General features: G+C 40.8%; 1 protein-coding gene and 1 long non-coding RNA gene across 8 annotated transcripts in view; one reads left to right on the top strand and one right to left on the bottom strand.

The window, feature by feature from the left end:
- The window catches only part of LOC307095638, a 69,113-nt gene extending 59,025 nt beyond the window's left edge, over positions 1-10,088 (top strand). For both annotated transcript variants that reach the window (XR_013813210.1, XR_013813211.1), the window contains one exon: positions 8,860-10,088. This is a non-coding gene — a long non-coding RNA (uncharacterized lncRNA). The remainder of the gene's footprint in view (positions 1-8,859) is intronic.
- PHF8 (PHD finger protein 8) overlaps positions 1-23,703 on the bottom strand; it is an 80,504-nt gene that overhangs the window by 18,147 nt on the left and 38,654 nt on the right. For 4 of the 6 annotated variants that reach the window (XM_079765011.1, XM_079765010.1, XM_079765015.1 and 1 more), the window contains 10 exons: positions 20,260-20,347; positions 19,050-19,156; positions 17,661-17,752; positions 13,531-13,620; positions 11,326-11,628; positions 10,461-10,564; positions 6,057-6,235; positions 5,678-5,763; positions 5,040-5,173; positions 4,085-4,398 (listed from right to left, as the gene is read on the bottom strand). In XM_079765011.1, the coding sequence (XP_079621137.1) occupies positions 4,085-4,398; positions 5,040-5,173; positions 5,678-5,763; positions 6,057-6,235; positions 10,461-10,564; positions 11,326-11,628; positions 13,531-13,620; positions 17,661-17,752; positions 19,050-19,156; positions 20,260-20,347 (1,497 nt within the window). The remainder of the gene's footprint in view (positions 1-4,084; positions 4,399-5,039; positions 5,174-5,677; positions 5,764-6,056; positions 6,236-10,460; positions 10,565-11,325; positions 11,629-13,530; positions 13,621-17,660; positions 17,753-19,049; positions 19,157-20,259; positions 20,348-23,703) is intronic. The other 2 variants (XM_079765012.1, XM_079765014.1) reach the window with 2 other exon arrangements.

Here is a 23,703-nt window from a genome sequence, read left to right as displayed (position 1 = left end):
ACCCCCAGTCAGCCCCCACCACCCTGATTGGCCAGCGAGCCCCGCTCCTGATTGGTTGGGGGGGTGATCGGGGGTGGAGCTGGCTGGGGGTGAGGCCACGGGCCAATCAGGGTGGTGGGGGCTGACTGGGGGTAGGGCCGGCCGTGGGCGATGGGCTGGCTGCCCTGCCCCCGAATGGGGTCCAAAGGACCAATCAGGGGCCAGCGGCCTGGGGGAGGGGCCATGGGTGGTTGGCCGGCCAGCTCTGCCCCTGATCGGAATGGGGGTGCTGATCGGGGGTGGGGCCAGCCTTGGGGAGGGGCTGTAGACAGTGGGCCAGCCGGCCTTGCCCCCAAATGGGGTCTGGGGGACCAATCAAGAGCCAGCAGCCTGGGGGAGGGGCCATGGGTGGTTGGCCTGCCGGCCCTGCCCCTGATTGGGGTGGGGGGGGGGGGGCTGATCTGGGGTGAGGCCCGGTGGGAGGTGGGGTTGCAGGAGGTTGGCTGGCCAGCCATCAGGGTTGGGACCGGCCGGGGGGAGGGGCTGTGGGTTGATCGGGGTAGTGGGGGCCCATCAGGGGCGGGGCCGGCCAGAGGGAGGGGCCTCAGGAGGTTGGCCAGCCGGCTCCACCTCCCAATCTAGCTGATTCACTGGCTGCAGTGGGCGTCATAGCGACCTGTCATTCCGTCGTTACTGCCTTCTGGTCACTGGCTTTTTATATACCATATATAGATATTCATAATAGGTAAATACTTATAGACAGAAAGTAGATTAGTGGTTACTAGGGAATAAAGGGAAAGGAACATGGGGAACAATTACTTAATGAATACAGGGTGTTTTCTGGGATGATGAAAATATCTTGGGCCCTGGCTGGGTAGCTCAGGTGGTTAGAGCACCATCCCAATACGCCAAGGTTATGGGTTTGATCCCCAGTCAAGGCACATACAAGAAGCAACCAATGAATGCATAAATAAATGGAACAACAAATCGATATTTCTCTCTCACTAAAAATCAACCAATCAACCAACCAACCAATCAATCAATCAAAAAGAAAGAGAGAGGGGTAGTAGTTGTACCACACTGTGAATGCACTAAATGCTACTCAATTGTACATTTTAAAATAGTCAATTAGTGGTGAATTTTCTCACAATTACAGATAAAGCCTTCGCAACACATGATCTACAGACAAGTGACAAAAATCATGCAATAGTGCCTCCCATCAGAAAAGAGTAAATGGTGGCTCTGTTTTTTACAAAATTAAGCTCTGGTAGGAGAGAAGGATGGCTGAAAGAGCAGACGAAGAAGTGAAGACACTTCCCCTGTGTTTAAAAAAAGACTGCTGAAAACTAGGCCCTGGATCACATTTTAATTTGATGAAGCTGGTATCTACCTTAAGCAAATGCCCGCAAGAACCTACACCTAGAAGAAAGAAGCCCAAGCCCAGGGTTTAAGGCTTCAAAAGATCCGCTGACTCTGATGCTGGGTGCAAATTCCAATGGGCACTAACTGAGCAAGGATTAGTATTAGGAACATCATGATCTGGGTCAGTGTTTTGGCTTCAAAGCCAAAGAGATTTTGAGGGGTGTGCCCCTTAACCCTCTTTTTCTTGCAAGCTCTATTATTTTACAAATTTTCAGAATGTGAAGTTTTTCAGGAAACAGAGAGGGGTAGTGGCTGCATACATCCCATTGTAGCAGAAAAGTCTCTGATGAAAGATGTCAGTCTCCATAATTAATCCACAAGTACTACGAAATCCTAATAAAAAATCCTAATGGGATTTTTCATAAAATTCGAAAAGCTGATTCTAAAATCCATCTGGAATTTTTTTAAAAAGCTCAATAATGGCCTAGAAATTCTGGAAAAATAAGAACAAGTAGGTTGGCATCTCCTTGTTAAACTGCCTTTCTAGTGTTGCTGGGCAAAGCAGGAGCAGGGAGGGTATGGGAAAGCAGAGGCTGACTGAGCTGTTTGTTCTGAGGGGACTAGTAAGACCAGCTCTGGATGTCTTGGCTGTAGGTGGATGTAACTATCTGCGGAAAGTAGAATGGGTGGCCAAGGAACCTGGCACGCCCCCAAGACCAATCACAGCTCAGAACAGAGATGATGGGCTTGATGAGCTTCTGTGGTCTCCTCAGGTCCAAAGCAAGTTCTGCAGAAGGGATTTGCCTTAAAAGACACAAGACCTATAGTAACTAATCTATGTGTTATTGCCACAGGAACAAACAAAATGATTTTATGGAATAGAATAATAATAATATCTAATACTTACACAGCACTTACCACGTGCTAGGCAATGTTCTAAGTGCTTTATGTATATTAATTCATTTTAACCCCACAACAACCTATATGAGGTAGGTACAGTGAGGCTAACTAGCTTGCTGAAGGTCACATAGCTATTAAGGGACAGAACTTGGAATAAAGAGTAGAAAAAAATATTTAGATTTACATGGGAATTCAGTTTATGACAAAGTGGAACTTCAAATCAGGGGGATAATGATGAACTAGTCAATAAATGGTGTTGGGGCAAATGACTACCCATATGGAAAAAAAAATAAGTTACATTCTTACCTCCCACAATTCACAAAACTTGATTCCAGAAAAAAAGGCTAAAATTTTAACTTCTATACAAGTTTTAGGTGAAAATATAAGAAAACCTTACACAAGCCATAATATACCAAAAAAAATGGTAAAGATGACTGTGTAAAAACTGAAATCTTCTATATGCTAAAAGATACCATAAATAAATTAAATACAAGCAACAGACGAAAAGAAAATATTTTTCAACACTTCAAGAATATATTAAAACACTCCAACAAATGTAGAATAAAGAACTCACAAATCAATAAGAAAAACAAACATCCTAATAGAAAAATGGATAAATGACTGAATAGATAATTCACAGAAAAGAAATAAAGAAGAGCCAATAAACATAAAACAAACTGAGACACCATTTTTTGCCCTCTGGCAAAAATAAAAAAGGGTAGTAACATCCACTACTGGTAAGGCTGTGGAGAGACAGGTTTTGCTCATAAACTACTCACATACTGGCCATTTTGGAGGGGGATTTGGCACTCTTAACATTTATTTTGTACATACCCTTTAACCCAGCATGTCTAGCCACCCTAGAGAAATGTTAGCTGGCACATGGGCTCTAAAGGTTATTTATACAAATTTTCATTGAAGCATTGTTAGAAATAGGAAAATATTAGAAACAACCTGAATGTTAATCAGTAGGAAATGGCTAAACAAATTACGGTACAGCTATGCTATCAGACTACTATGCAGGAGGTATATCTCAATATTACTGATGAAGTAGATCTCTAGGAACTGATACTGAAAGATATCCAAGCAAGCTTTAGAACCATAGACACTAAACAGCACTACACCTTTATCTATTTATAGCTACATGCAGGTATAAACACAAGAAAATGAAAGATGTAAATCACACTGATAACAAAGGTCACCTGCCTCAGATAACCTGAGGCGGATGAGTGTTAGTCAAAAGTAACTTTTACTTTCTGTCTTGTTCTAATTTGGGTCAATAGCACTAATTTAAAAAAATAGCATTAAAACAAAAGCCTACAGTAATGTCAGCTATACTATACAATTTAAAAAATGTATTAAAACAAAAGCCTACATTAATGTCAGCTATACTATACAAAAAAAGTGCTTTATACACTGAAGTACTCAATAAATCTTAGCTTATAAAAATGAGTCATCTCATGAGTCATGTAAAAAGCCCACCAAAAGGTTATTATATATACTTTTTCTAGGGATGAACGGAATGACATAGAACACACAAAAAATACAGGTGATGGAAGTGAAATAGGCAAGAGGGGAAAAAAGTCACCAGCAGGGAAGGTTGGACTAAAAGTGAATGACAACTCATTATAACAGCTATCAATTTCTGAGGACCACCCATGAGCAAGACAGTATGTCAGGTGCTCTGTACAAGTATCATCTCTAATTCTTAAATCAACCTGTGAGATAGCCCCATTTTACAGATTAAGAAAATATGGCTTGGCTATCCTGGACTGAGATTGGGATTGAGACTGGGGGGTGGGGGGGGGGATCCTTCTGGCCTACACTCAAGTGCTCAGCTTACTATACTCTGCATCCTTGAAGCATGCTCCCAAGCTGTCCTGTTCATCCAGACTGGCGTTCTCCTCCTCCTCCTCGCTCTCGGTTCTCCAGTATGCTGGCCGCTTGATGGGCCGCTTTCCTGGGGTGCGCTGGGAAGCAGGACTGCTCGACACTGTACCCAACCCACTGCTGGAGCTCGTACTGCTTCGGTCCTGCCCCCCGGTCCACCAGGCCTGCAGGCTGGAGGTAGCTGGGGAGGACGATGAGGACTGCAGGTTGGCCATGCACAGCATGCCCTGGATGGCCTCCTGAGTGCTAGGAGAGGCAGGGGCCTCGCTGCAAGGGACAGAGGAGAAATGTTTAGGTAGTTTCTTTAGTTATCAATGGAAATTAGTCATCAGAATAGTCAGGGAGGAGGGCCAACAGCTGAGGGGTCAGGGTGAGAGGAGGAAGAGAATCATCCCAGGTGAAAAACCAGAAATCAATAAAGGATCCAGATAGTATCACAGACTGTTTTCATGAAAAGGCCAGTCCTTCTTGCTTCAAGTCTCTCCACAGACAGCACGCAAGATGGCAAAAAGAGGGGCGCATCTCCCTCCATGTTCATCCATGCTGCATTCTTTCTTTTTTTGTTTTTTAAAAGATCCAGATCTCCTTCCTTGTCTCTTCCAGCCCCTCTTCCAACTTCCCAAAACTGATTCCCCTTGATGTCTATATAGTCAGTCAGTCTCTCTCTCTCTCTCTCTCTCTCTCTCTCTCTCTCTCTCTCTCTCTCTCTCTCTCTCAGACCTTAAGTTTCTTAGGGCAGACTTCATGTCTACTTTATTCTTTCAGTCCAAATGCCCTGGCTAATTCTTTGTCCCTTTAAATAACAGCTTGATAAATGTTTGCTGACTGGTAGCCTCAGCCCTTTGAGTGGGAGGTGAGGGTATGTTGTTTGATTGCCTTGGAAAGGGGAGATCAAAGCCAGTACTCACGTGAGGGCAGCATAGTCAGGTCCCCCCACCTGCCTGCTGGCCTTGAGCAGATCAAGAATTCCACCAGCTCCACTCCCATTCCCAAGCTTGCCTTCAACCCCTTCTACCATGTCCTCATCTGTTGTATAGTCCTCCTGTTGGGAAAAAAGGATATTATCTTAGCTGCCCAGGGTTGGTCAGATAAGTGCCCAATGACAGTCTCACTCCTGAAACTAATATCTTCTGAGCACCAAGTATAAACTAGTATCAACAGAATATTCATTCTTTCATCTTCATTCCCACAGCATCTTTGTAAGGTAGGTAGTATAACTCCCATTTTACAGATAGTGAAACTAAGGCTCAGTGAAGTTAAATAGTTTGTGCAAGATCACAATCAGATATTCCAAATCAGATGTTCTTTCTGCTACCTCACACTGCTTTTATTCTACTCTGTATTAAAGACTTTAAAATATTTTAACTAAATTATAATCTTCCATTTATATGCTCAGCAGCACTTAGTACACAATCTTTCACTTAACAAATACCATAGTCATTGAATACACAGGATATCTTCCTCCTCCCCAAGTAGAATGACAATATCTGCCTTCTGTCTCTATAACCAGAATGAGCAGAAGACTAAACACAGGGCAGGTTCCTACCTCAATATCAAACTCAACTTCTCCTGGTTCTCGAACTCGGTTGGGGTCAGAGCAAGGCTTCGCACGGGGCAGCTTTCGGGGAAATTCTAGAAAACAAAGGTATGCACTTATCACAAAGCTAAGATTAACATCTAAGCCAAACACCCAGGGGAAAGAAAATGAGACTATAATATTCCTAAAAGTAATGACCACAGACGACTGATTTAGAAAGGTTAGGAATTAGCTTACAAATAAATCTCTAGAGCAAGGTTACATGGAGGCCTATAGAGCTGGTAAATCAGAATGTCAACAAGCTCAGGACTAATGTCTGGAGTCTATCAAGGGCACAAAAAATTCTTAATAGCCCAAGAAGCAGGAAAGAGAAAGAACAGGTACACACTTGGTCTTATTATCAGAGTCGTCTTATCCTTTCCCAATCTCTCATCAATCTGCAGTTCATCATCTGAATCCAAGTCAAATTCATCATCCATCACGTGTTCTGCCATTAGCCTAGCTTTGTCTGCCTTCCTTGCGATCTTGGCTCGCCGAGACTTGGATAAGCTCTTTACCCTCTTGGTACTAGAGGAAAACAGAACATAAAATCAGTCACACTCAATATTGTTATGGTGGCAATTCTCTCCAAATTGATCCTATAGATTCAATGCAATTCCTATCAAAATACAGCTAGATTTTTTGAAGAAATTAGTAAACTAATACTAAAATGTATACAAGCATACAAAGGTCTCAACTGGCCAAAACAATTTGGAAAAAGAACAAAGTTGGAGGACTTATACTACTCAATTTCAAAATTTACTATAAAGCTACAATAATCCAGGTAGTATGATACTGACATAAGGACAGACATATGTCATTGGAACTGTACTGCAAGTCTAGAATTAAACTCTTGAGTTTATGGTCAATTGATTTCTGATAAAGGTCCCAAGGCAATTCAGTTGGGAATGGATCGTCTTTTCAACAAAGGTGCTGAACAAACTGGCTATCACATGCAAAGAAATGTAGATTCGTACCTTACATCATACTCAAAAATTAACTCAAAGTGGATCATAGGTCTAAATGTAAAATCTAAAACTATAAAACTTCTAGAAGAAAACAGAAAATATCTTTGTGACCTGGGATTAGGTAGAATTCAAAATGTTTGCGCTTCAAAAGACACTATTAAGAAAATGAAAAGACAAACCACAGACTGGGAAGAAATACTTGCACATCACTTATCTGGGAAAGTATTTGTATCCAGAATATTTAAATAACTCTTAGAACTCTATAATAAGACACAGAAACCAATTAAAATGAGCAAAAGATATGAATAAACCTTAGTCATTGAATGCACAGGATATCTTTTTTCTAAAGATGATATACAAATGGCCAATAATCACACAAAAAGATGCTCAACATTGTTAAGTCTTAAAGGAAATGAAAATTAAGCCACAATGAGATACCACTTTATATCCATCAGAATGGCTATAATTAAAAAGAGAGAGAATAACAAGTGTTAATCAGTATATGGAGTAACTTGTAATTGCTGGTGGGAATATAAAATGGTACATTTTGGAATAAAGTTTGGCAGTTTCTTAAAAAGTTAAAAATAGAGTTACCACATGAACCAAAACTTTACTCCTAAGTAAGAAACAAAAAAAATATGGCCACATAAATATTTGTATGCAAAATGCTCATAGCACCATTATTCATAACCCAAAGTGGAATCAATCCAATGACCACCAACTAGTGAGCAAATAAACAAAATGTGATATATCTATACAATGGAATACTATTCAGCAATAAAAAGGAACCAGTTAATAATACATACTACATCATGGATGAACCTAAAAAACATTATGCTAAGTGAAAGAAGCCAGACACAAAAACACACATATTGTGTGACTCCGTTTATAGGATGTGTCTGGAAAAGGCAAATCTATACAGACAGAAAGTGGATTAGTGGTTGCTGGGTCTGGAGGGAGGGAACCAGGGCTGACTATAAGTGGGTATATAAGGGATCTTTTTGGGGATAGAAATATTCTAAAATTGGATGGTAGTGATGGTTGCATATTCTTTAAATTTATTAAAAATCATTTAATAGTACACTTAAAACAGGTTAACTATATGGTAACTAAATTATACCTCAAAAAAAATCTGTTAAAATATATAGTTAACACGTTAAGCGCCCAGCCTGTTTTGTCTTCCAGACGGAAAAGTATAGTGTCAGTCACCAGTGACTGACTGGGCACTTAATGTGTTAAAAAAACACACAACACTCAAAAGTAGCTTAAATAATCCTATTATACATGGTAAACAAAATTAACCAGTACAAACTGCTAAAATAAATCTTATTATTAAAAAGAAACACATTTTTGGTAAATTAGTATACTTGACAGCGAATAGTCATTTGGTGAACTAGCTTTCAGTTAAATGGCTCTCAGTAAATTGGCCTGTTTTCTACCACATAGAGTTGTTGGGAGAATTAAATAAGGTAATGCAGAGACTGACACATGGTGAGTGCCCAATGTAGCTAATGAAGTACTTGGGGCCTCAGTTTCCACATTAGTAAAATAGGGATAACAACCCTGGTCTTCAGGGTTGTTGTGAGGACCAAATAAAATAATGTATGTAAATAGCTAAGATAGAAGTTGATACAGAGTGGGTGCTCTGTAAAGGGTAGCTATTTATACCCAGATCTTTTATTAACATCTAATTATGAAAAATGTCAAATATATTCAAAAAATATAAAAGTATAACAAATTCCCATGTACCTATCACCCAGTTAAGTTCCAGCAATTATCAATCTTGTTTCACGGCCAATCTTGTTTCATTTACACCTCAGCCTCCGCAAAACACTGCCTGGATTATTTGGAGAAAAGCCCAGACATAATATCATCTGGTCTCCAAATATTTCTATACTTTGACTCTGTAGGTAACTTAACAGCTGCTTCTGGCAGCTTCAGGAGGTGATAGAAGTAGGGAAGGGGAAAATGTCTCATCATGTCCTCAATAGCCATTACAGGCTGGACCCTTAGGACTCTCGATTTTCTCTTCCCCAGAGACCAACCATTGGTTCTGGACAAAGGCAATCTCAACAGTCTCTCGAATCTTATTCTTTAGTAACTAGGTTCTCAAATCCCAAGGACAACTCTGCTGCTTTCAGAATGTGCCCTACTCTCACACTCTTTTCCCTTATTTCTCACCAGGTGGACCTACTACACCCACCCTTGGTATCTGAAGACAACCTTTTCCTACAAAAAGGCTATTAAGGTATCCTTGTCACTTGTGTTCCCACAATGTACATACTCTGTATTTGGCTCTTGACTGCTCCTGTCTGGTGTTCTGAGTGCCCAGATGATAACTCTTACTATCTTCCTCTGCCTGCCCACGTGTTTCAGAATTTCTGATGACCTACTCAGCTTCTGTTCATACCCATGCCATTATCACCACCATCATCACCTTTCACTTCAACTTCATCATTATATTTGTAAGAACTACCATTAATTAAGCATTTACTATGTGGCAGGCCCTTTGATGAGCACTTTACATATACTATCTCATTTAGTCCTCCAACAACCCTAAGTTTTAACTATAGGATAGATATAATAAGGACACTGAGGCAGACAGGTTAGTTAACTTGCCATGGTCACACACGAACACATGTCAGAGCTGAGATTCAAAGTCAGGATGGTCTGATTCCCAAGTCCATGCTTTTTGTTGTGAACAGCTTTTATTTTATTCTTTGGGAAAATGTTCTGTTAACAATTATTTTAAGAAAAGTAAGACATGCTCATTGTACAAAATTAAAATGCTATTGAAGTAAAACTTTCCTCTCCTGTCTCTCCTACTTACCAGAAGTAACTACTGTTACAAGTTTGGTTGACAAGTATAAAATAATAAATATATTTATTTGCGTGAATGTGAATAAATATCTCTGGAAGGAAATCATTGACATTGATTGTCCATGGGGGGGAGGACTGGGGAACAGAGAGGAGTGAGAGCAAAATTGTTCACTATGTATTCTTTCACGCTTTCTGAATTTTAAACTGTATAAATTAAAACTGAAACCTCTTCCAAAAAGTTAAATTAAAAATAAAGAAATATATGATCATGTCAACTAATGTCACCCCAATAAATTTAATTTAAAAAATAAAAAGGGAAAGTCTGTATACTGCTTTTCTACACACATGCATTTTTTAAATTAAAATGGAACTATTCCTATATATTATTTTATAAACTGATTTTTTCACTTAAGGATTTAACCTTGGACACTTCTCCATGTCAATAAATATTAAACTCGTTCCTTTTTAACAGCCGCATGGTATTCTATTCTACAGATGTACCATAATTTATCCAACCCTAATTGATGAACATGTTTCCAATTACTATTATAAACAATGATGTGAGCATTTCTCTGTATACACCTGTGCAAATATTTCTGCAAAATAAATTCCTAAAAGTTGAATCGCAAAAGGTATATACAAAACTAATGCTCTTAACCAGTATGCTATATTACCTCTTATACCTGCCAGCAGTTCTGAGCCACTGACTGGCTGGAATTCCTAGAACTTACACAAGATTTTTCTCAGGGCTGCCAATTAGATTCTAGACCTCTCCCCTCCCTACCCGTAAACACAATCATGGTTCTCTGAACGAAGTAATGATATCTGATAATATCTAGGTATTTCTCCAGATGCAGTCCCTCCCCAACCCCATGTTACAGTCCCAGATCCCAATTCCATGCCCTGTGTTAGTGGCATGCTGCCACCAACAGTCCCAGTATCTGTGTTTATTCTTTCCACCTCACCTGCCATTAGACATCAATAAGGCCAGCGGACCCTCATTCCCATCAACGTCCAAGTCTGGCGAGTCATCATCTGAGTCATTCAAGCAGGTACCAGTGATGTTGAACTGCAGAAGAGGAGGCTCAGTTGTCACCTGTCTGGGTCTCCCATGTGAATCAGGATGGCCAGTTCCCTCCAGTTTCACTGGTTTAGTTCACTGTCAAAACCACCTGAACGAAGGCCTTCTACTCCACTGTCCCACTCCCCACTTCGCACCCCAAATGATCACAGGAGTAGGAGGTTGAGAATGGCTGGCTCAGGGGGAACCCTATCAATCTTATAAAGCATGTTCCCTAAAAAGAGGGGGAAACACCTTCACATACCCATAGAAGGCACCACAATCTTGAAGCAAGGCGGCGCCCTGGATGAGAGCTTTTCTCAAGGACCTGTTTAAGACTCCAACCTGACACTCACAGAGAATGTTCTCAAATGTCATTCTCATCCAAGCATTTCAAGATTCAGCTTGTGTCATGTTTTCTGAGAAGAGCTCCTGACCATTGCCCCTACCCAGATAGAATCATCACCCTCTGAGTCCTAGGGTCCCACACACACCCGACTGTGTTATCTACAACACTTCATTGCACTCATTTTTTTTTATGCCTATCTTTCTCACTAGCCTGTCAGCCTCTTGAAGGTTACATCTATAGCACCTATCACAGTGCCCAGCATAGACAAGGTCTCAATAAATGCCTATTAAAGTAGTGGGACTGGTAGCCAAACACCAGGGGCCCTAAGGGACGTGGGAAAACAGGATAGCCTGTCCTTTTGATGCTCTGCTCTTCCAAGGGACACAAAAGGGTTGGGCTGAACCCATGGGCCAGCACCCACCTTTGCTTTCTGGGAAGAGCCTGTCTTCAGTGCCTGATGATTGTATATGTCCATGAGATTATAGCTCAATTGGCCAGCAGGCCCCAAGGCTGAGCTCTCCTTGCCCTTTCGCTCAGCCTTCTTGAAGAGTTCCTTGGGCTTCAGGCCTTTCTTCTTTGAACCAGTTTTGGAGGGCAGTGACAGCCTGGATATGGCTATTGAAGTGGGATGGATTGGCCTGGTTAAGGGAGTGGAGCCGGCTGGGAAGATCCTCTGCATCCCAAAGATATTGCTCGTATTCCCAACCTTCTGTTGGAAGATATCCTACAAGAGTGTTAGTACACAAGGGGGTTAGAGCTTACTCAAGGGTTCTCTCTGCTAAGAGCAGAGGTCCATTCATGGCACTGGAGGCACGGCTATGGAAGTGGTTTACAGATGCTCCACATATGCACACCTTAGTTTTAGCACAATAAGTCATCAAGAGTTACTGGGTGGCATTTCTTTACCCAGCCACTGACGAATATAGAGAAGATGAGCAGAGGAGAAACCCAGCATTATTGTCAAAACTGGAGAGAAGTGGGTAGGGGCTGGGAGGAGGGGGGCAGAGGTGGTGGAAATGGGATATATCTGTAATACTATCAAAAATAAAAATATATTTAAAAACTGGAGAGAAAAGTCTCCAAGAGCAGCTGATATGAGACAAAATAATTGAGTAAACTGGTGGTTCCAACTCTAAGGACTGCAGGATTTGAGAGAAATAGAGAGGTTCTCATCTGAATTCTGCTACTAGATACCTCTGTGGCCTCAGATAAGTAATCTGACCACTCGGGGCTCTGTTTACTCAGCTGTAAAATTAAATAATTAGACTAGATAGGTGGTTTGCAAAGATGTCCTGTGGCTCCTTTCAGCTTATTGGGAGGAGCCCTGAGGATTGGAGGGAGATAGAAGGCAAACAAGAGGATCTAGTGGAGCTCTAAGCCTCTCACCTTCATCTTATTCACAGTAGCTGTGCTTTGACTGATTGTATATATTAGACTTCCAAGTAAAATCTTATTTAAAATATTTGAAAGCCAATGGATCAGATATGATCCATCACTAAGTCCTCTTCCAAGAACTCCAAAGTTCTGTGTATACAAACTTGATTTAAGTGGGAAGAGCTGGGAGAAGGGTAGGCCTTTTAATTAAACCTGAAGGATTTTGACAAACGGGAGTGAAGGAAAATGAGGTAGGAGGTGGACCATGTAAGCTGTGCTCTAGGCAGTGAAACATGCTGTAAGCGGTGAGGCTAGAAGCCCAACTTCCCAGTAGCTCACTCTGACTACCCTTCAGCATGGATTTAGTGCTAAATGGAACTTTACAGCTTCTGAGCTGAAGGAAAATTTAAACTTCCGCAAGTCCCATTCTCCTCTGGTGCCTCTGCTACTTCACCAGCCCACACTGAGTTCTCTCTTTGCTGCGAAGTCTACTAATAACAATGGCTCACATTTATTGAGTACTTACTCTGCCAGGCACTGTGCGAGGGGCTCTACATACATTAGCTCTTAATTCTAACAAAACTCTGAAAAGGTGGAGTTATCTCCACTTTACAGATAAGGATACTGAGGCTCTGAAAGGCTTGCAAGTGACAGAGCAGGAACCAGAACCCAAGTTTCTCTGAGTCTCTTACCACTACACCTTACTGCCTCGTGGTATATGCCACCTGTTGAAACATGGCTTTGTAATCATCTTCAACCCGGGAGAACTGTCATTTTGTAGAATGCAGAGACTGAATCAAAATATTAATAACAACAATAACTACTGTTATGACTTCCACCACCCAATATCACCATGACCCACCATCAGAATTTACTGAGAACCAACTGTGTGCCAAACACTATAATGCTCAACCTATATGACCTTATTTAATCCTTTTAACAACCCCTGAGTAGGTGTAATTATACTCACTTTAGAGATGAGGAAACGAGGCTTAGACAGGTTAACTTTGCCGGGTCCCCTACTAGACTGTGAGTTCTGTGTGGGTAGGCATTGTATTATGTATCTTAAGCACCTAACCCAATGTGTAGCACACTTAAAGCACATGATGTTTGAATTAATAAATGAATGAAGAGTCCTTGGTTGGGCCTTCCCAACCCTTCCTCTAAGCCATTATGCCAAGTGCAGAGGCCTGACCTGCCACTTGAACCTCAAGCCCTTCCCAAACACCTCCCCTGCTCCCATGCTTCTTACTTCCACCAGGCGGATCTCCCTAGCCAGATCTTTAATGAGCTGTACAGTCCGTACTGTGTCCGGGATCTCATCCTCGTGTTCTGGAAGAGCCTGTCAAACAAAAAGCATGAGGACAGACCCACACGTAAATGAACAAGTGATTTTTGACAAAGGTTCCAAGGTAATTCAAGAGAAAGGGTGGTAACACATGGTACTAGACCGATTAGATATCCATATGCCCCAAAAGAACCTTAACCCATATCCGGCACCATACACAAAGACACACGTACAAACTCAAAATGGATCACAGGCCTAAATGTAACATCTAAAACTATAAACCATTTAGAAGAAAGCAGAGGAGAAAATCTTTATGTCCTTGGGTAAGGCAAAGATTTGTTAGGACACAAAAAGCATGAACCATAAAAGAAAAAACTGATAAACTGGACTTAATAAAAAAAGAAAAACATCTCTGGGAAAAACACTGTTAAGACAAACCATAGGCTCAGAGAAAATATTTACAACACATATATCTGAGAAAGGACAGTGTCTAGATGTGTGAGGAACTCAGATGAAGGCTTGGGCCACACCCCTCAAAAAGTCAAGGACCTCAGGGAGATCCCTGGGAACATTCCTTCCTCCCCACTTGTGAGGACAGAACTCAGTGCTCAGTAGTTACTGGCCCACAGCTAGCTCAATAGCAACCCAGGCTGAGAGCTGTTGGTTGTCTCTCTTAATTCCTTTGCAATCTTTTTGAGTCCTCGAGATATACATGTTTATGTAGCCAGATCTGTCAAGCTTTTCCTTTGTGATTTCTTCCATCAGTTTTCACTTCACTTCAGTATCCAGAGGATTGATAAAAATTCCTCAGCATTTACTTCTTGTTTCCCATGCTTTGATTATTTTTTCCTTTAACTCTTTTAATCCATCTGGAATTTATTTTGATGGCTAGGCAGGGGTTGATGCCTAAAACCCATGTGACCAGCTGGATAACCTTAACAGCTTCCTCTTCCCACCCAGCCCTGGGGCTCTGGAAATGTGGGGAGCAAGTGCTTCTCACGGAAGTCAGTCTTCTGCACTTCACAAAAGACTTCTTCCATAAGCATGGCTCCTCAGATCTCTGTCCTACTCTCCCTTTGGCTACACTATTTGGGGCCATCCCTTGGTCCCTGGGGCAATGCTGGCCCAAGGCATGAGTGCTTAGAACCCACCCACTTCCCTCCCTTTTGGTGTTTCTGGGACAGTCACGCTAAAGTTCACTAAATGGGGGAAGGAGGGTCAGAGATGAAACTCAAGGTAGCCACACCTGAATGATGTAAAGAAACAGAATTGCAGGCTAAGGCCCAGGCCTTGTAGATGTGAGCAAGAGAGGGCACAAAACATGAAGTCCGAGGATATCTGAGGGGAAGTTCGGCAACAGGAAATGGGGAGATCTCCTTAGGCCACTGTATGCAGGAAAAGAAGTCTATAAAAATATCAGAAGCACCCTAGCTGTTTTGGCTCAGTGGATACAGCATCGGCCTACAGACTGAAGGGTCCCGGGTTTGAATCCAGTCAAGGGCATGTACCAAACCCGGTTGGGGTGCGTGCAGAGGGAACCAATACATTTGTCTCTCTCACATTAATGCTTCTCTCTGTCTCTCCCCCTCTCTTCCACTCCTTCTAAAAATCAATGAAAAAATATCCTTGGATGAGGATTAACAAATATATATACACACACACACACTAGAGGCCCGGTGCACAACTTCATGCATGGGTGGGATCTGGCCGCTGGCCCCAATCAGGGCCAATTGGGCTGGGCTGGCTGGGGGAGGGGCCGCAGGTGGTTGGCCAGCTGGCCCCGACCCCCTGGTCAAACTCCCGGTTGAGGGGACAATTTGCATATTAGCCTATATTATATAGGATTTGTGTGTATGTATACATATATATGTGCATGTATATATATATATATATATATATATATATATATATATCTCAAAAGCATAAAAAATATTGATATGTCTTCTATTTTTGCATTTCTTAAAATTGCTTTTCTAAAAATTCAATATTTTGAGTAGATAATCCATTCACAAAATTTAAAAAAATCAAACAATATAAAAAGATATATACTGAAAAACCTCATCAGCCCCACTAAGCCATCAGCTCCCTTAGGCCACCCCCATATGCCACTTTTATTAGTTTTTTCTGCATCCCTCCAGATTGTGTCTTAAGGCAAACATTAAGCACATACAAATATAATTATTGTTTTCCCCCTTTTTACACATAAGGTAACACACTATACATACAGTTCTACGCCTTTACTTTACAAAGTCTAGAGATCTTTCCAAATCAGTACATAGAGAACTTACTGAATCTCTTCTATAGCTATTTAATATTCAACTGGATATATGGATATTGATATATTTCTAAAAAGCCATTTTGGCAGTATGCATCAAGAGTCATACATTTTTTTCCATGTACTTTGATCAAGTAATTGCTCTTCAAGGAATCTTTCCTGAAGAAACTTCAATCAAGAGATCAGGGACAGCCCAGCCGTTGTGGTTCAGTGGTTGAACATCAACCCATGAACCAGGATTCCAGGTCAGGGCACGTGCCTGGGTTTTGGGCTCGATCCCCAGTAGGGGGCGTGCAAGAAATAACCGATGGATGTTCATGTTTCTCTCTCATCATTGATGTTTCTATGTCCCTCTCCCATCCTCTCTCTGAAATCAATAAAAGCATTTTTTAAAAAGAGATGAGGGACAAAAACTAATACAAACAGATATTCACTGCATGATTTTCTACAACTGCCCCCCAAATACATGGATAAATAAAAAGAAAGGAACAGCCCTGGCCAGTTTGGCTCAGTGGATAGAGCGTCGGCCTGCGGACTGAAGGGTCCCGGGTTCGATTCCGGTCAAGGGCATGTATCTTGGTTGCAGGCACATCCCCAGTAGGGGGTGTGCAGGAGGCAGCTAATCGATGTTTCTCTCTCATCTATGTTTCTAACTCTCTATCCCTCTCCCTTCCTCGCTGTAAAAAATCAATAAAATGTATTTTTTTAAAAAGGAACAATGCACAAGTGGTTAGGTAAGGATGATACATCCTTGCAAAAGAATATCATGTAACTATTAAATGTTTACGGAGAACTTCGGTGACACAGGAAAATTAAGATAAGCCAATCAATTCAGATATAAAATTGTATGTACAGGGTGACAGCAATTATGTTTTTTAAATGCATATAAGAAAGGTCAGAAGAAAATACAGTGGAACCTAGTTTCTTGAACTTAATTCGTTCCAGAAGGCTGTTCGAGAAGCGATTTGTTCAAAAACTGCATCATTTTCCCCCCATTAAAAATGTAAATTGAATTAATACATTTCAGACCCCCAAATGATTCTGTTTCAACCTTTCTTATATATAGTAGATGTCTAATGTACTGTTTAATTTATAAATAAACATTTCTTTTCTTAACTTTATAGAACGACTTCCTACTAGCCTTAAAGGAATTTTTCATATATCACTGCCTCAGAAGTTTTATCACTGGCTAACTGCTTTTCCTTTATCCAATCAACAACAGTTTTCTACCTATTCAATTGCCTGTGGTTGCTGTTTTGTGAGCACTTTCACACCCTTAGCAACATCAGCACTTTTGATGGCCTCTTTGTGTTTTAAAATTGTGCTAATCCAGCAACAAAAGCATTCTCTCCTTTGCTTGTTGCCTTCCAGACACTTTTTGTCACATTGAGGCAACAGCATGAAAGGGTTGTCAGGTCACTGAAGTTTTGGTCAACAAGGGAGACTTTTTTCTGTGAACAACTTGCTTGTCAAGAACTGAATTATTCTAGATGGGAGATGTTTGAGAAATGAGGTTTGACTGTATACCCAAATGCTAATGTTAATTCCCTCTGAGTATTAAAATTACAGGTGGTATTTTTCTTCTTTATACTCTTTTGTATTTTTTTAATTCTCTAGAGTATGCATGCATTACTTTTTTTTTTAATCAGAAAGAAAAGTTTGAAAACATAATTCAAACAGTCCTAGCCCAGTCCTCTACTCTAACGCCACGAGCCCACAAGCCTCCCTGGTCTCTTCTGCTGCCCACAAAGAATCTACCCAAAGCCAATCCCCATGAAGGGCAGAATTCTAGAGGAGGTAGAGAAATAAACGTATTTACTTCTTTCCTTGTCCAGGCTCTAAAGGCCAAGTTCAGAGCTTTGCCACCATGGATCAGGTAGGAGGCAGGGTGTCTTCTGTTCTCTCGCAAACCTAAAGGGTGAAAGAGGAAGGTAGAGGGTGAGCAAAGCCATGCAGGGAAGTGAAGGGCTTCTTATTTTTTTTTTCAGGCAACCAGAGAAAATGCTCGAGGTTCTAAACATAACTCCAGATCTCAGTTGTTATAATAGTGCTCATTTAATGAGTACCTACTATGTGCCAGGCATCTGACTTCTACATTCTCATTTAATCTTTATACCCAACCCTGTAAACCAAGTATCACTATCTTCATTTTGTAGTTCAGGAAACTGAGGCTCAGAGAGGCAAAGAGATTTAACCAAGGGCACACACCTAGTAAATTGCCAAAGCCAAGACTGAAACCATGTCTGTCTGAATCTGAGGCCTGTGCTTCTCTCACGACACTACTCTCCCTCTTGGGTTCCAAAATATAACACTCAGGACGACTATTATTGGCCCCCCCCTCTACACAGATCTGAAGGGCCATTTAATGCCCTTGTTCTGAGTTACTCCAGGAGGAGGTTATGACAAAGCCAGATTTAGTTAGGCACAATAAAGAATTTTCCACTAAACTGAGCTTTTCAGAACAAGTAATAAGCAGTTAGTCATTTACCCTCTGAACACTTATGTGACAGTCTATCTAGGTGGCAGAATAAGGGCTTGAGGTATTGGGTAGGAGACTACTCATTGGTCTCTGAGGTTCTTTATAACTCTGAGTTACTGATTCCTCCTGGCAAAGTCATCTTGAAGAATCTCAGGTCTAATCAAGGGAACTAGTTGATTTTAGAGCAGAGTGGGCAAGAAGACACCCAGCAGGTTAGCTTCCACCTGGGCTGAGACCCGGAACCAACACAATAATACCAGGAAGGTCAGGACTGAGCCTTGTCCCCATGGGAAGTAGAATTTCTCAGGAAACTCTGAGACTATCTAGACTGAGTTTCTTATTTTAATTGGTAGGAAATAGGAATAATTTCACTGTTACCCAATTTTCTCAGCCACCTTTGCTAAATAAAAATGTTTAAATCCATGCTCTCCCCAACATTATGCTTAGTAAAAAAGCCAATCACAAAAGATCACATACTGTATGACTCCAGTTTTATAACATTCTTGAAATGCAAAATTATAGAGATGGAAAACAGAACAATGATTTCCAGAAGTTATGGTTAGTGCAGGGAAGAGAGTGGGTGAGACTACACATGGGTAACACCAGGGAGATCTCTGTGGTGACGGAATAGTACTGTACCTCAATTGAGGTGATAGTTACACGCATACAGGCACACACACATGCTCAGGAGATTAAGATAAAAGGGACAGTTGGCAAAGGGCTTCATACCTCGAAAGATGTCCAGGATATGCTTTCCCACATACCAACAGATGGTCTCAAAGTTGGGGAACTTGAAGAGGTCTGCAGTGCTCAGCCGCTTTTCAATTTCATAGGCTCTGGGGAAAACAGGCACAACAGTGATAAGGATCCTGTTTACTGAGCATCTACTATGTATCAGCTACTGTTCTGGATGCTTTATATCAGAACATATATACGGCCCATGGGCCTGGGTGGGGAATGTCAGGCCCACGGGCCATATAAGGCCCATAAAATCATTTGGTCTGGCCCTGCGAAGGCAATTAAGGGTGAGTTAATTAAATGTTTGACCAAATATGTTAATTTAAAAATTTTTTTAAGTATATTTTTATTGACTTCAGAAAGGAAAAGAGAGGGAGAGAAAGAGATAGAAATATCAATGATGAAAAAGAATCATTGATCAGCTGCCTCCTGCATGCCACACATTGGGGGTCAAGCCCGCAACCCGGGCATGTACCCTGACCGGGAATCAAACCGTTACCTCCTAGTTTATAGGCCAATGCTCAATCATTGAGCCATGCCAGCTGGGGTAGCAGGGTAATTTTTAAGTTGATAATTTTGTATGGCCCAAGAATGGTATTATAAACATCCAAATGGCCCTTGGCAGAAAAAAGGTTCCCCACTCCTGCTGTATATCCATTATCTCTAATCCTCAAAACTACCCTGTAAGACCATACTTTATGGGTTAGGAAACTTGGGCTCAAAGGTTATGTAACTTGCCCTGGCCAGGTGGTTCAGTTGGTTGGAGCATTGTCCTGTACACCAAAGGTTTCAGGTTCGATTCCCGGTCAGGGCACATACCTAGGTTGCAGGTTCGATCCCGTCAGGGTATGTTCGGGAGGCAACTGATTGATGTTTCTCTCTCACATCAATGTGTCTGTCCGTCTGTCTGTCTGTCTCTGTCTCTGTCTCTGCTTCACTCCCTCTTTCTCTAAAAATCAATAAATATATCCTCAGGTGAGGATTTTAAAAAAAGGTTATGTGACTTGCCCAAAATCACATAACTACAAAGTGAGGAAGAGGTATTCATCCTCAGACCGAAGAGCATGAGGAACCAGTATCCATTTCTTTCTGATCATCTTGCCTCCTTGGATGCTGCACTCCTTACTATACAGGAGAACTCAAAGCCTCTAGCAGCCACTGGGAATGGCCAACTTGGGATCACCACAGCCTCAGGACTCACTTGAGCTGCATTTCGATGTTAAGGCTGTGTAAGAAGTTTCCTCCAAAGGCAAGGCAGTCCACCGGGGTCAGCACAGCATGAATCCATCCTGCAGTGCAATATGGCAAAATCAGAGCTAGAAGACATCTCCACTCCCAACTCAGCTCAAACACAACTCCTTATAGCAGACAGCTTGGCAGTAACTCAGAACATTCTAAGTTCCTCTGGTTCTGAGCATTTTAGGTTCCTCCATTCTCCCAAAACACACCCTGGCAAAGTCTGCCATCATTAGAACCCTGAACTGGAACTATCTATGGGGTTAATAAACTCCTAATTCCCTCCTCTCCTCTTCAAAATCTCTCTGTTGCCTCACCCATCCTCTCTCTTGTCTCTGAGAAGGGCATCACCTCCTTGCCATGACTGCCGCTTCTAACTCTGCTGTAGATAAAACAAAGAGTTCTTGTGTTGGACAGATCTGGGTTCAAATTCTGCCATTTCTAGCTAAATGTCCACTTCACAGGTTGGTTGTAAAGCATGCACCTAAGTTGGAACTCTATTCTCCTTGCGCTTAACGCTATACCACCTTCTGAAAATTTTCTGATTTTTCTCCTTAAATCTCTCTCATATTCACCTCCCCTTCTCCATCCATACATCATCCATCCATCCTACCAATGCTGTGGTCAGACCCCTCATTATCTCGCACCTAGGCTACTTGCAACAGTCTCGAAACTGGCTCCTCTACACCAGCAGTTTTTAAGTTGTGGTCCAGGAAACCCTAGGGGATCCCTGAAACTCTTTCAGAGCATATAGAAGATTAAAACTATGCTCATGATAATACTGAGATGTGATTTGTCTTTTTCACTTCACCCTCATTCTCTCACGAGTATACAGTGAAATTTTTCCAAAGGGTATATAACATGATATCACCATATGCAGAAGCAGATTTGAGGATCCAGTTGTTTTCTGTTAGCCCAAACATTAAAAATATTTGCAAAATGTAAATGTCAATCTTCTCAACTAAATTTTGTTTTGGTTTGAAAATAGTTATTTTTCATAAATATTGACGTAATAAGCTTCTTACTATTATCTCCGAATGGATTAATATATATATTTGCATTTTCTGTTTTAATTTATAATATGAGAAATTATTAATATAAACCAAAAAGTAAATGCTCTTTTGGGTCCTCAATAATATTTAAGAGTATAAAGGGGTCCTGAGTGCAAAGTGTTTGCAAGCCATTGCTCTACACCAATCTCAACCTCTGAAGTCTATCTTTCAGAACCCAACCCAAAGTGATATATCTAAAATACAAATCTGCCTATGTTATCCCCTGCTCATAATTCTTCAGTGAAATGCTCATCTACAGAAGAATGAATAAACTGCCATATACTCATACAACAGAACACTGGAAAGCAAGTAAAATAAATTAATTTCAGCTACTTGATTCAAAATGGATCTCACAATCACAATGTCCAGGGGGGGAAAGCCAAGTTAAAAAGAATATTATCTCTAATATGATAATTCCATTAATAGATCATTCAAAAACATGTAAAACAATATCACACATTGCTTAATGAGGCATCCTATATAGTAAAAGGATCAAAATGCATAAGAATGATAATCACCAACTTCAGGACAATGGCTAGCTCTGAGAGAGAAAAATGTGAATGTAATTGAGAGCATACAGGAGGTTTCAAATATATTTATAATAATTACCCAACATGGGAGCACCTAAATATGTAAAGCAAATCTTGATGGATATAAAGGGAGAGACTAACAGTAACACTGTCATCATAGGGTATTTTAACACCCATTGACATCAATGGATAGATCTTCCAGACAGAAAATAAACAAAGAAACGAGGACCTTAAATGACACACTAGATCAGATGGATTTAACTGATATCTTCAGAGCATTTCACCTCAAGAAGCAGAATATACATTCTTTTCAAAGTGCACATGGAACATTTTCTAGGATAGACCACATGTTAGGATGCAAAACAAGTCTCAATAAATTTAAGAAAATTGAAATCATATCAAGCATCTTCTCTGATCATAATGGTATGAAACTAGAAATCAACCACAAGAAAAATATGAAAAACACAAACACCTGGAGGCTTAATAGCATGTTACTACTAAAACAATGAATAAGGTAACAATGAGATCAAGGAAGAAATCAAAAGATATCTTGAAATAAATGAAAATGAGAACACAACCACCCAAAACCTATGGGACACTGTGAAAGCAGTCCTTAGAAGGAAATTCCTAGCATTACAGGCCTATCTCAAGAAACAAAAATCTCAAATAAACCATTTAACTTTACACTTAAAGGAACTTGAAAAAGAACAATAAATAAAGCCCAACGTGAGTAAGGAAGGAAATAATAAAGATCAGAGCAGAAATAAAAGAAACAGTCTTAAAAAACAATACAAAAGATCAATGAAACCAAGAGCTAGTTCTTAGAAAACATAAACACAATTGACAAACCTTTAATCTGACTCATCAAGAAAAAAAGAGGCCGAAACGGGTTTGGCTCAGTGGATAGAGCGTCGGCCTGCGGACTGAAGGGTCCCAGGTTCGATTCCGGTCAAGGGCATGTACCTTGGTTTCAGGCACATCCCCAGTGGGGGGTGTGCAGGAGGCAGCTGATCGATGATTCTCTCTCGTCGATGTTTCTAACTCTCTATCCCTCTCTCTTCCCTGTAAAAAATCAATAAAATATATTTTAAAAAAAAGAAAAAAAGAGGACCCAAATAAATAAAATCAGAAATGAAAGAGGAGAGTAACAACTGACATGAAAGAAATAAAAAGGATTGCAACAAAATATTATGAAAAACTATATGCCAATAAATTGGACAATCTGAAGAAATGCATAAATTCCTAAAAACATACAATCTTCCAAAACTGAATCAGAAAGAATCAGAGAACCTGAATAGACAGATGACAATTAGTGAAATTGAAGCAGTAATCAAAAAAACTCCCAACAAACAGAAGTCCTGGACTGAATGGCTTCACAGGTGAATTTTACCAAACATTCAGAGAAGAATTAAAACATATCCTTCTCAAACTATTCCAAAAAATTCAAGAGGAGGGAGGACACCCAAGCTCATTTTACAAGACCAGCATTATCCTAATGCCAAAATCAATAAAGACACTACAAAGAAAGAAAATTATAGGCCAATATCCCTTATGAACATAGATGCTAAAATCCTCAACAAAATATTAGTAAACCGGATCCAGCAATAAAAAAGATCACACACGCCCTAGCCGGTTTGGCTTGGTGGATAGAGCATCGGCCTGTGGACTGATTCGATTCCGGTCAAAGGCATGTACCTTGGTTGCGGGCACATCCCCAATAGGAGGAGTGCAGGAGGTAGCTGATCGATGTTTCTCTCTCATCGATGTTTCTAACTCTCTATCCCTCTCCCTTCCTCTCTGTAAAAAATCAATAAAATATATTTTTTT

The sequence above is a fragment of the Cnephaeus nilssonii genome (genome assembly GCF_951640355.1).
Source record: "Cnephaeus nilssonii genome assembly, chromosome: X".
In the NCBI taxonomy this organism is placed as follows: Eukaryota; Metazoa; Chordata; class Mammalia; order Chiroptera; family Vespertilionidae; genus Cnephaeus; species Cnephaeus nilssonii.
Note: the sequence above shows the minus strand (reverse complement) of the source record. Positions and strands in the feature narration are given on the sequence as shown.